The following is a 14,476-nucleotide window of genomic DNA, read 5'->3' on the forward strand; positions in this document are numbered from 1 at the left end:
AGGCCGTAACATAACAAAATGTGGAAAAAGTGATGCGCTGTGAATACTTTCCAGATGCACTGTATGTTTCCACCCACATATATACAAAATCTGATAAGAAACATAACAAGTACAGAGAAGAATTGCTTACAGGGTGTTTGGCTAAAATTAGACCTGAAACGGCAGGTTAAACCTGCAAAGTGATGCACCTTTAATATTAACATCATCATCAACCTTTAAGCACCAGACACAAAGACAGTCTACCGAACTAAATCCAGCTGCATCTTTTGAGCCTTAGTGAGAACTTTCTGTTCAGAAAACTTTGTTGCCATTGCCCTCACCCCCTTGATATTAAAGGATTTTAGTTAATATTTGATATCTACTAAACATAAGGCCTGAAGAAACATACCAGGCTGGCTCTTAATAGTTATAAAGAGCAAGAAACTGCAAATGAAAACTATGGAAGGTCAAACAAACAAACACCTTCCAGCACTGTGTAACTGATTTAAAAAAATCCCTAGCATGGATTATCTGCTGTTTTGGCTTGCCTAGAAAAGAAAGAAAACAAAGATAAAAACTGAACTGCGTTCAGGCATTACATAATCCCAAAACAGCACACTGGCAGTCACCCTCCACCAAGTCCATAGTAGGAGTACATTTTGCATAATCCAAACATAAACACAAGATGTGTAGTCAAAAATTTAAAAAACAACTCAACACAGTATGCAAATTGATAGTAAATAATAATACTTCTTTGCATTTATTGACTGAATATCATCAGTTTATAGTTAAGGTTTTTAGTTATAATTAAGGAATCAAATATATGAGTGATATCTGTCCATCCATCAATTTAATTTTATGAACTTGCTTTGTCCTTTACAGGTTTTAAAGGGACGAGAGCCTTTGCCAGTACTAGGCATAAGGTGGGGACCAATTCTCAATGGTATACCAGTCTATTACAGACAGATCGAAGGCTCATGTCCTGTTCAGTTCTTTTAAAAATTATTTTTGAAGCACCATCTCAAAATAAGCAGATTATTCCCTAAAAGTACATATATGGTTTTATTTCAAGCCTGCCTCTCATTAGTGGACTAATACTATACTATACTATAATTCTTAATGGGAAAAAAAGGTTTTTAATAAATACAGAGTATGACAAAAACTATTTGTGGCCAGAAAGGAGGCCGCCTCCATGAGACTGGGTTTGAACGGAGTGTGTGGAGGCTATACATTGATGCCATTGTATGTGTGCGCTTTTCTCTTTCTCTTGCTAACTGGTGGCTAAGTCCAGCTGGTATTAGCAATTGGCTCTTCCCTTGCATTTATGCCGCTAAGATGTGCTCTATTTCCTTGAAAACGCTAAAGAAGAAAAATCAGCTTAAGAAAATGGTAATATGGATGTAAAGGAATATTTTAATTAATGCAAAGTTTACTCTTAGCACCCCAGAACAAGCCTGTCACTGTAAAAAGGCTTGTTCGGCATTCAAGTGCACTAACTGCAGAGGAGACTTCATGGGGACTTAATTCTGGCCTTGCTCAAAAGGAATTGATAAAGTAGATCCAGCAAAATTCTTTCAGCCTAACAGTGAATCACATATTCAAGGATATGAGTGGAAATTACAAGAAAGTGCATTTAAGACTGGAAGTACTTCTTTATGCAAAGAGTTGTGGGAATCAGGAACAAACTACTGAGACATGTACTTAAAACAGAAACCTTGACAACGTTTAAGAAACATCTGAATGACATATTGGGGAGGCATATTATCTAAACAAACAAGCTTGATGGACTGAATGGTCTCCTCTCTTTTCACCCATTTCTTATGTTCTTATGTTATGTTAATAATAAGCAATAACACAAAAGAGACACTAATACAGTCAACATGAGGTCATAGTAAAAGATCTCTTTCAACGAGAGCATACTACAGCAATAAGAAAAAAAAAACAACTCATCAACTTCTAGACAGGTTCTGAACTTGCATTCTTCAAAACAAAAGTGGGAATGTCAGCAAAATTAAATAATTAAAAATCAAGACAAAGACGGGTAGGTGTCTTTATTTAAAGCTGCCTTTTCTGTATTACAGTGATGGAGCATTGGGGGCAAACCAGAAAGAAGCCAATCCTAAATGGGCTACCAGTTTATCACTGGACACAATGGCTCACTTAGGGCCAGTCAAAAATCAAAAATAACCTTTCACTGCATATATTTGGGGTGTGGAAGGAAACCAAAGCAAATGGAGAAAAAAAGAACAAAGTGTGCAGGAAGAGATGCAAGTCCAAGACACTAAAGGTGTAAGACAACAAAGGTAACAAATGTGCCACCATGCCAGTTGAAATTGATAAAAAAACAAAAAAAAAAGGCTAAGCACAACTAGCAAAAAGTAAAAACTACTAAAACATTCAGAAATTTCTTTAAAATTCCAGATGACAAAATAAATACCTTTGTTAGACAAATTAACAGTAAAATTCACATTTGAAGGAAAAGTCTTTCAAAAGGAAGAACATATTGAAATAATGACCATGAGATTTTTGTCACAAATGAAGCAAAAAGAGCTCAATCACATTTGGTACTTCTGAGCAGCATGGCTTGGGGAATTTATGAAGTAATTAAAACTTTAGCTTTTTCAGTATAAAAGAAAAAAAAAAAAAATTTGCATATCGCTTTTAAATAACAATTACCTTTACAGATAACTGTAATAAGACTAAATGTTCTGAATTAAAAAAGCAGAAGTCATTTTTTTCATCTTAAAAAAGGTCCTTTTTACTACAGTATATGAAAATGAAGAAAACCACTGGGTGTCAAAAATGTCGAAGTCATTGCGAAACAAGATTTGTTGAGCTCAATAATAAATACCGAGATATATTCGTGGTGAAGGCCAGGTCTTGAACAAAACCGAGGATAATAATCGGTTGTTACTTCAGAAATATTTTGAAAACGAAATGAAGTATAATTGAGTCTGATAATCACATGAACCACTGATCCTTGTAAGAACAGTGTTCCGTCAGTTTCCCAAACTGTATAATGAAACAAAGATTGCACGGGGGTTTGGGGGGAGGGAGGTTGAGTACGCTGTTAACGACTAAAGCAGCCTGCGTTGTCGCTGTTACACATTTGAATGACTTGAACTTTAATAACCTTAAGCCGGGCTGCCTTGTTTTGTCGGGGTGGGGGTAATTAGATTATACCCATCTTTTCAATACGTCATCTACGATTGACACACTAATGCCTCAAACCCTCACCTGTTAGCACATTTCTTCCGCTACTGTTGGGTTTCATTACCCAATCTGCTCATCCCCTCCCTCACACTTAGCACCCCATATAAAAAAGAGGTCAGTCACTCACCAAGTGCGAATTCCCATTGCTCATTTCCCAGCGATCTTTCAGGGACGACCTCCAGATCCAGCATTGGCCTGCCCGGCTCAGCTTGGCTCGGCAGCGGGACTCCCAGGATTCGAGCACCGTGTGGCCGATCCGTTAGTCCCGGCCAGACTGACACACATCAATGAAGTCCCGTCAGCAGCGCATAGGAATGACAGGTCGCCGCCTTGCCTGCGTGCACAAAGAGCTACAGTGTTTGTCCAGTCAAAGGAAGACTTGCTTTAGCCTTACACTGTCGCGCCGACTTCTTTTTCCCTTCTAGCTTTTCTTTTGTCACCGCAGGGGCGTATTTAATCACGGTTTGTTGTCATGCGTGTTTTATAATACTGACAACGTGCGTACCCGTTTTCAATAGTTTACTATTTCCCTTTCTCCAGGGATAGTTTAAATAAATTAAAATATATTGTCAATAAGTTACAGTATTTATTTTTCTGACACTGTCTAGCACTAAATAAATAAGAAATTAACACAGCCTCCTCAGTAAACGTACAATTACACCACGTTTTCTTTCAAGTAATCTTAATACTGTTGTTCCTTATTTTTTTGCCTCAAAGTATCACAGACACAACTATTCTTAAACGATTACAATATTTTCCCTTAGCTTCAAACAACAGCAACTTCCATAACACCAACAAGAAAAAAATCAGCTGATAGTTAACTTCCTGCTTCAGTGAGGCATGTTCATCCGGGGTAAAGGTCACCTGGGGCATTGGAGCGCGTATTTTCAATTTATTGTTCTGTATTGTGATTAGGGATTATCCGTTAATTTTTACACTCTGTCAAAGTAATATGTCGTTTACTTTTTTTGTACAACGCTCAATTCAGATTAGAATGTTAAGTTTACATTTTTTAATTGGACTAAGTTAACTCATATACTGTGTATTTATATGTGCAGTACATTCAGTGAACTGGTGCTCTGCCCAGGACTGGCTTTGCACCCTAATCCTGTAATTCCTTAGAATTGGATCAATTAGTTTTGCAATTTTTATATAAAATTTATGTCAATATGTGTACATATGCATGTCTATAAAGTGCCTTCAGAAAGTCTTCAGAATTCTTCACATTTTCACATGTTGCAGTCATATGCCAAGGTCAGGTTGGGGAGCATGCACAGGTACAGTGTGTTGTCACACACCCACCACACAACGAAAGTCCCGGTTAGCAACCCCCAGGGCAGACCCTCTGGAAATGACCATCTATCTGCCGCAGCCAGCTGTTACTTTGGCATCCCCTTGGCCTGGTCTGGCTACTCAGGTCCTCAACAATGAGGATCTGCAAGCTGGATCGCCTTCTGGGAATTGTGTGATATGGCCGTAGTGCCATAAACCCGGATACCACAGATCCCTGAGCCTTTCCTAGACTCAGCTGGGTCATCACCTGTGCAATTTCAGTGAGACTGGGTGGTTCACAGCTAATTGGAGGATCAGTCTCAAGAACTGTGGACCTAGTGATGTCCAACATCCTAGCCAGAGGATCAGCTTTAAACAGTTGCTCAAAGTAGCCAGCCCAGCGGGTTACAACTGCTGCATCATCCGTACGGACCATTCCATCACCTGTCCAGACTGTGATTCTCTGAAAATCAGATTTGGATGTGCGTAATGCTTTGATTCCTCTGTAAGGGGGATGTGGGTCACTAGACCATAGATGGTATGTCTCTTGCTCACAGATTCTTCTAAAAAAAGCCTCCTTATTACACACAATAACAGTTTATTTTTCTATAGCCCAAAATCGCACAAGGAGTACCGCAATGGGCTTTAACAGACCCTGCTTTTGTATAGCCAAACAACCTTTACTCTCTAAGATGACAAGTTAAAACTCCCAAAAAAATCCTTGTAGCAAAAAATGGAAGAAACCTTAGGAAAGGCAGTTCAAAGACAGACCCCTTTCCAGGTAGGTTGGGCGTACAGTGGGTGTCAAAAAAAGGGGGTCAATACAATACACAGAACAGAACACCAGTAATCCTCAATACAATGCAAAGATGAAATAGAATATCACAAGTACAGAGCAGAATTCAACAGTAGATGACATAACATAATACGATTCGGATTTCTTCAGTGTCCCGGAAACCTTGGCCATCAAGCTGCCTCAACCTATTAGTCATTCCAGAGCTGAGTCAGCACCGGACCAGCCAAACCGATGAAAGGACCCCTCTACCTGATGATTCCTTATGTGTCCTCAGAGCCCTTGCAGCCATCCTTCTCAGTTCCAGTATGCCAAGATCACTTTTTTTTTATTCATGAAGCAACACTCAACCCTTTAGAATAACAAAAACAGGATTTTAGAAAGTTTTGTGAACTGATTAAACTTTAAAATAAAAAAAACCTGAAATATCACACTGACAAAAATATTCAGACCCTTCACTCTGTACTTTGTAGAAGTCCCTTTGGCATGGATTCCAGCCTTAAGTCTTCTTGGGTTTGATGAGACAAGCTTCAAACACCTGGATTTGAGGATTTTCTTTTCTGCCATTTTTCTCTGCAGACCCTTTCAAACTCTGTCAGGTCGAATGGAGACTGTTGGTGGAAAGCCGTTTTCAGGTCCTTCCAAAGACGTTCAATTGGGTTCAAGTCCAGGCTCTGGCTCAACTCAAACATATTCCCATAGTTGTCCATAAGCCACTCCTGTGTTGTCTTTGATTTGTGCTCATTGAAATTTTCCTGTTGGAAGGTGAACCTTTGACCCAGTCTGTCGACCAGAGTGCTCTAAATCAGGTTTTCATTAAGGATATCTCTGTATTTTGCTTTGCTCAGCTTTCTCTCAACCCTGTTTAGTCTATCAGCCTCTGCTGCTGAAAAACAACCCCACAGAATGAGGATGCCACCACCATGCTTCACCACTACTATTGCGGTGGTTTCCACCATACATAATGATGCTCTTGGTCGCATAAACCACAAAATCTTGTTTCTCCAGCATGAGACTATTTTAGGTGCCTATTTGCAAACTCCAAGTTAGTTTCTGTGTGTCTTTTACTGAGGAGAGGTTTCTGTCCGGACCTTCTGTAATAAAGTCCAGATCAGTGGAGTGTTGCAGTGATGGTTATCCTTCTTTGAGGTTGTCACAGTTGTTCCAAACTTCTTACATTTAAGAATTATGAAGGCAACTGTGCACTTGGGAACCTTCAATGTGGCTGGAATTGTTTGTAGCTTTCCCCAGATCTGTGTCTCAACACAATCCTGTCTCTTAGCTCTACAAGCAATTGCTTTGACCTCATGGCTTGGTTTTTGTTCATTGTCAGCTGTGGGACCTTCTATAGACAGGACAGCTGCCTTTCCTAATCATGAACAAACTGTTGAATTGACCTGAAGTGGACCCCTACAAGGTGTAGAAACATCTCAACAATGAGCAGTAGAATTGGATGCATCTGAGTCTGCATCATATCAAAATGTGAAAGGATCTGAGAATGTTTTGAATTTACTATGTACATCCAGTTTCTGGGTCCCATCTGATAAGACTGGTCAAGTACAGGTAAATGACACCCACAGAAGTCTGTTACTGTAAACACTTGGTCTGTGAAAAAGTAAACAAAGATGAACATGCTAAAATGACCTTACGTAAAGCAACGCAGTTGTCTTGCTTAAGATAGAGGTTGACTGATCACTCACAAACCATCAGACATAATTTTTATGTTAGCAAAAGAGGACCACTCTGTGTAATTCTAATCTGGGTGGTTCATCAAGTGGTGGGTGAGGCAATGAGCTGTAATCAGCGCATGCTCCCAACCTAAAACCTTGGAAACTAACTGCAATACCACTTGCAACCACAAGATGTGACCAATGTGAAGAAGGAGAAGAGCTTCTGAGCAAAGAAATGAATAAGTGCACTGAACATCCATCTACATGTGCCAGAGAAGGACAACTACTGAAAGAATTATGAGAAACCATAAGTACACCAGCTTTGATTCTGAGAATTACTCACTGTAACTTGATAGTTATTGGGGTTAAAGCAGCGTTTCTCATCCTTTAAGTATTTACAACCCGAGTTTTCATAACAGTTTTAATCGTGCCCCCCTAACTTTTTTTGAAACCCTAATAAAATTGATTCCTATATTTTTTGCTGCCGATACAACGCTACAAGTTTAAAAATTCCCTACAAATAGCGAAATTACGCCACATATGGCAACATTCGCGCTCCCTTTTTTGTTACTTCGGGGGGCGCGCCCCACAGATTGAGAACCGCTGGGTTAAGGTAACTGAAAAATAATAACCTATGTAAAGAATAAGTTTCTATCTGTTATAAGTTTCTCTTCCTAAAGTAGGAGGAAAGCTCAGAGCAGCATCTCACTTTCTCTCTCTCACACACACACATAGTGGAGCTGTGTGTAGGGGATAAACCAATGCAGACTGGCTGTGAACAAGTTAACACTGCCATTACAATGAAGACACTACAAACTTTAGAACTAGTTAAGAACCTATCTATCTAACCGGCTGACTAGAACAGCTAGTCTGGAAAGAATTATGAATTATGTAATTCTTTATACAAGAATTAAAGAATTAGAATTGATATGTGTCTTTATTCATAGAAGTGAAAACGATTAAACTAAACTAGTGCAGATTTATGTTTCATGCAATTTGTTATTATTCTTCGTCTGTATATACTTGAGTATATCCATTTTCAGTTATCCTTATGTTATGAAGTAATTGCAAAGTTTGTCTATCACCACCTCTTTACTACAAACAGAGAAAGTGAAACTTATTTTATGTGGACTTTCACCAATTTAGGAACTTTGGGATACCATTTTCCCTTCAACTAATTTCTTAATTAGAAGCCACTTCACATCTCATTATTGTTTTGCACCTGTTTAAGGCAAAAAGAAACAATTATGGTTTTTGAATATTAAATGGAGAGTCAATTAAAATCAATGGAACTAAGTATGCCCCATTAGTAGCAGTAATTGTTTACCAGTTAGGAAAGTGGTTGGAAGGAAAAACCGGAAGCCTTGCAGGATCTAAATTTGGCATCCCTGTCCTAAACTAATTACACACCGACAATACACTAATGGAGAGGGAGACCACTGCCAGTCCAGTAAAGGGAATGAAGTAGAAGGAACATACATAACATAGCATTTTTATACCTACTTAAACCTATCCAGAGTTACTGTGCAGTTCGGGACAGGTCAGCACTCTATCACAAAGCCAACTTAAAGTCACACAGGACTCACCTGGAATTGACAGTTTGTTTAATTTGTAGAATTTTGGGTATAAAGGTATCAGGAGTTACCAAAATACCAAGATGAAAATCCATGCTGACAAGAGAAGAAGTGCAACTTCAACATTGACTTATGACTGGCAACAGGTCTGGAATCCTAGACAGTGGATCCATGAGACAGCAAAGCTAATTACTGTGGTACTATTTTATATATAAAATGACTACAAACAATTGTACTGTAGCCCCTTGGACAGAATTAATTATAGAAATTAATAACAGAATAGAACTTAAAGATTATTTGTCTAGTTGGCCAGTCTTTCACAACGAAATAAGATTACATATATCTTACTGAGCACCTTCCCTCTGTTTGTTCTTAATTTATTGTATGTATTATAATTTTTCACCCAAAGTAGGACCTAACACTGCTGCTTCTCTGTAATTTTTGCCTCTTTCCTCTTTCTCACATAAGACCAAAAGTCCATTAAGACTTGAGCACTGCTGTGCACAGATCGCTGGACACTCTTGTTGCCTAAAGAGAGTCATGTTATTCCTGAATGGACGGAGGTGTTCAGATTACTGTATGGGTCATACATTTCCTGAGGAAGATCATAGTGTTTTTAGTCCAGTTTAACAAATCATGAATCAGCACCACTTCTCTACAGAAATTCCCCTGTAGTGTAATTTTTTGGAATGGGTTAGGTTTCAGAGTGTATTGAGAAGGGAGCACACACACTGCATGATATGTTTTCTTTTGAAAATGCATACTAATGTTAACCTGTTTATGCTAATGCCTCAAAGCACACAATGAAAACAATAAAGAATATGCAGTTTGGGTTTAATGCTTGCTTACATCTCCAAAAAAGAACAACTGAATGAATCTCATGGAACAGCACAAAATATGCACTAACATTCTTACGATTGTTGTTCTCTTCAGGGTAGTAGGGAGACGAGCAATGGCAGCAAGTTGCTTTTTTGTGGGCTTATACAGTGCAATGACTTTCATTTTATCTCATTACCCTAGTTTTCTTCCTAAAAATACAACTATCAAATAAAAGCATACTTTGATTTACTTCCATCCATTGGCCTACTCAGCACCCAGATTACTGTCAAACATGGGTTGCTAACAAAATAGCAGCTGCTTCCCCATGCCCATTTAATTCTTTGGTTACTATGAAAATGTAGGTTTCAGCTTCCTGCTGCTGCCTGTCTAATCCAATTCAAGCTAAACTAAAGAGAATTCACTTGTAACCATCAAAAGCAAATAAAGCTTGCCACAAAACAAGCAGAGACTTAAAGGAATACTCCAACCAACATTTATATTTTTTATGTTATATATCCCATGTATTTTGTAGTGATGGCCAAAAAACAGTCTAATCTCATGTTTTCATGCAGAATGCAGAGGAAATTATGATAAAATAGGAGTCAATAGTGACCAATGCTGGAAAATAGCAACCAATGTGAAAAAATCTCACACTGACTGTGTTACATAATTCACATGCCGTTATCTAGTCGTATGCTCAGCATGCAAGATTTTTGGATACAATATTAGTAAATAGATACTTCCAGAGTAATCAGCATATATCATAAACAGAAAACTTAAGTCTTAAAGGAATGACGTTTTGAATTGAAGTTCACACAGCTCCCTTTCATTTGTCGGTCAAGAGTCCTCTCTTCAATTAAAAAGTACATTACAATCTAGCAACTCTGCTCAGTTCACTTTGCTTTTCTACATTGTCCCCTTGATAATAGCTTGCTTTATTGTGGCTGAGACACCCATTGCTAAAGATTCTAAAAATAAATCAAGTGAAGCCAAATAGGGCCACTTTATGCTTTTCGTTCAGTGCAAGAATTCATTCACTTTATGGTTTGACTCTTCCTAAATGACTTGGATCACATGGTTCTGTTTCTGAGGAAGCTCCATACTTTTCCACTTCAGTTGATCCTTGTAAGAAATTTAGAACAGTTATACTTGAAAAGTCTCTAGGGCAATTAGGTGTTCTCTTTTGTGAAAAGCCATTGCTTTGCCATATGGTTCCCATATGTCTTGACCCTGGTATGAATCAATCAAGAGGAAGCTGCATCTTTGGACTCCTTGTGAACAGTGGGAGACTTCATATTGGCACAGAATAGAACTGAAGCACAACCAACCATAAAGGCTTTGGATCAGCTTCTATGTAACCAACTATCCTTTTAAGGCCCACTTTTATCTCCCAGTTGTTGTGTTCCCTTACACTAAACTCACTTTGTGCACCCAATTCCACTTTTATTATAAGAAATCATGTTATGTGCAGTTTTGTCACTTAATACAGTATGTATTAAAAATGACAGGCACCTGTACAGAGAACACCACTTACTAAACAAAAGCTAATTCAGCTTTATTTGTACCTGTGTGTTCATCAATAGGTATATACTCTTTCTTGACATATTTATAGTACAGCAAAATTTTACAAAGTAAGCGCTTAATAACTATTTATATAAAAACAGGTTAAGTGAATGCTCTGCATAATTACAGTACAGTTATTAAGCTTAAAAATGTTCTTCATAAACTTTATCTCCAATACATTATCTCTCCATACATTTTTTTTCCTACGCTGTTTATAAAACAGGCAAATTGCATCTTCTTTTTTTAGACTCTGTATTTTGCAAACTTTATTTGTATTTATTTATATGTATTTATATTTATTTTGTATTTGCAAACACACAAACTGCAGCAAACGCATAATAACATGCCATTGAACTTCTATAAATGAAATAACATTATAAAGAACAGTGAAAATGTCCATTTATGTCTTATTCACATATACACTGACTTTATTCTTCTTTCTATGCCTAAACAGAAAAAAAAAATTAGAAGGATGGGCAGATTTGTTTATAAAGGTGCTAGATTCAAGTCTAGCTGGAAAGGAACTGTAAAACATTCACAATTTTTCAATTTTATTTTTTAATAGCATGCTCTGGAGGAGAGTAGTTATCTAATTCAGTTAGTTTTAGGATTATTAGTTGGTAAGACAATTTCAATATTACAAACACACACACACACACATAAGTACAGTATATAAACCCATATACAGTGGATTTAGAATGTATTCTGACCCTTTACATTTTGCACACATTTTGTTTTAGATTTACAGTAATATTAAATTGACAAATTTGTGATTTTTCTCATTAATCTACACTCAATAACCCAAAATGACTAAGTGTTTTCAGAAAGGTCTGCAAAATCAAAAACTGAAATCTCTCATTCCTGTATTCAAATCCTTGGCTGTGGTACTCCACATTGTGGTCAGTATTCAGGTTGCTTTAATTGCCCATGAGATGCGTCTAGAACTTCACTGGAGTCCAATTGTTAGAAATGGAATTGACTTAACATTGTTTTAGAATGAGTATATAAGGTCTTACAATTCACACTGCATGTTCAGGACATAAAAAAGCCACAAAGACCAAGGAACTCTATATAGATTTCTGAGATCAAATTGTGGTGAGGCATAGGTAAGGGAATGGGTATAAACCATTCCTAAAGCTTTGAGCACAGTGGCCTCATTAATTGAGAAATGGAAGTTGTTTGGAACCATCCTACAGAGTCTGAATTGAATAAACAAGCAAGAAGGGCCTTGGTCAGGGAGGTGTCTGCAAACCTAATTGTCATTCTAGCAGAACCTCAGAAGTCCCCTGCTGAGATGGAAGAACCTGTCAGAAGGATGACCATCTCAACAGCACTTCATCAATCAGGTGGTTATGGTAGAGTAGCTAGATGGAAGCGACTCTCAAGTAAAAAGAACATATTGCAGCTCCTTGGACTTTTCTATGCAGCATTTAAGGGATTCTGAGAACACAAGGAAATTGACTCACTGGTCTGAAGAGACAAAAATTTTACTTTAATATCATCCTTAGGAGAGAAGTGGTGCTGGCAGTAATGCTATGTGAGTGCACACAACCTCAGATTGGGGCAGAGGTTCACCGTATAACACGACAATGACCTGAAGCATACAGCCAAGACAATGCTGGAGTGGCTTCGGGACAAATCTCTGACTTTCCTTGAGTGGCCCAACCAAAACCCAGACTTACATCTCCCCACATAGTATCTGTGGAAAGATGCAAAACTGAATACCTTTCTGACAATGCTTTCATTTTGGGTTACTGAGGGTAGACTGATAGACAAAATGGAAAGTGTATCCATTTAAAATGAACTCTCTCTCTCTCTCTCGAGTGTGTGTGTTGATATGTACATATATACAGTGGTGTGAAAAACTATTTGCCCCCTTCCTGATTTCTTATTCTTTTGCATGTTTGTCACACAAAATGTTTCTGATCATCAAACACATTTAACCATTAGTCAAATATAACACAAGTAAACACAAAATGCAGTTTTTAAATGATGGTTTTTATTATTTAGGGAGAAAAAAAATCCAAACCTACATGGCCCTGTGTGAAAAAGTAATTGCCCCCTTGTTAAAAAATAACCTAACTGTGGTGTATCACACCTGAGTTCAATTTCCGTAGCCACCCCCAGGCCTGATTACTGCCACACCTGTTTCAATCAAGAAATCACTTAAATAGGAGCTGCCTGACACAGAGAAGTAGACCAAAAGCACCTCAAAAGCTAGACATCATGCCAAGATCCAAAGAAATTCAGGAACAAATGAGAACAGAAGTAATTGAGATCTATCAGTCTGGTAAAGGTTATACAGCCATTTCTAAAGCTTTGGGACTCCAGCGAACCACAGTGAGAGCCATTATCCACAAATGGCAAAAACATGGAACAGTGGTGAACCTTCCCAGGAGTGGCCGGCCGACCAAAATTACCCCAAGAGCGCAGAGACGACTCATCTGAGAGGTCACAAAAGACCCCAGAACAACGTCTAAAGAACTGCAGGCCTCACTTGCCTCAATTAAGGTCAGTGTTCACGACTCCACCATAAGAAAGAGACTGGGCAAAAACGGCCTGCATGGCAGATTTCCAAGACGCAAACCACTGTTAAGCAAAAACATTAGGGCTCGTCTCAATTTTGCTAAGAAACATCTCAATGATTGCCAAGACTTTTGGGAAAATACCTTGTGGACTGATGAGACAAAAGTTGAACTTTTTGGAAGGCAAATGTCCCGTTACATCTGGCGTAAAAGGAACACAGCATTTCAGAAAAAGAACATCATACCAACAGTAAAATATGGTGGTGGTAGTGTGATGGTCTGGGGTTGTTTTGCTGCTTCAGGACCTGGAAGGCTTGCTGTGATAGATGGAACCATGAATTTTACTGTCTACCAAAAAATCCTGAAGGAGAATGTCCGGCCATCTATTCGTCAACTCAAGCTGAAGCGATCTTGGGTGCTGCAACAGGACAATGACCCAAAACACACCAGCAAATCCACCTCTGAATGGCTGAAGAAAAACAAAATGAAGACTTTGGAGTGGCCTAGTCAAAGTCCTGACCTGAATCCAATTGAGATGCTATGGCATGACCTTAAAAAGGTGGTTCATGCTAGAAAACCCTCAAATAAAGCTGAATTACAACAATTTTGCAAAGATGAGTGGGCCAAAATTCCTCCAGAGCGCTGTAAAAGACTCATTGCAAGTTATCGCAAACGCTTGATTGCAGTTATTGCTGCTAAGGGTGGCCCAACCAGTTATTAGGTTCAGGGGGCAATTACTTTTTCACACAGGGCCATGTAGGTTTGGATTTTTTTTTCTCCCTAAATAATAAAAACCACCATTTACAAACTGCATTTTGTGTTTACTTGTGTTATATTTGACTAATGGTTAAATGTGTTTGATGATCAGAAACATTTTGTGTGACAAACAAGCAAAAGAATAAGAAATCAGGAAGGGGGCAAATAGTTTTTCACACCACTGTAAATAACTTTACTTTGCTCTAATTCATGAATACTGTACTTGTACTAATATAGAGCTCATATGAATTTCTGTAGCATTTACCATGAAAAAGCAATAGGATTTTTTAAAAATAAAAACAGAAAACCGCA

The 14,476-nt window shown here is 38.2% G+C and overlaps 1 protein-coding gene across 2 annotated transcripts in view; it reads right to left on the minus strand.

Moving 5' to 3' along the window:
• phaf1 (phagosome assembly factor 1) overlaps positions 1-4,004 on the minus strand; it is a 38,069-nt gene extending 34,065 nt beyond the window's left edge. For both annotated transcript variants that reach the window (XM_028809385.2, XM_028809384.2), the window contains exon 1: positions 3,320-4,004. In XM_028809385.2, the coding sequence (XP_028665218.1) occupies positions 3,320-3,383 (64 nt within the window). In that variant the 5' untranslated portion in view covers positions 3,384-4,004. The remainder of the gene's footprint in view (positions 1-3,319) is intronic.
• Between the last annotated feature and the right edge of the window lie 10,472 nt (positions 4,005-14,476).

Source organism: Erpetoichthys calabaricus, chromosome 9, assembly GCF_900747795.2.
Source record: "Erpetoichthys calabaricus chromosome 9, fErpCal1.3, whole genome shotgun sequence".
NCBI lineage: Eukaryota > Metazoa > Chordata > Cladistia > Polypteriformes > Polypteridae > Erpetoichthys > Erpetoichthys calabaricus.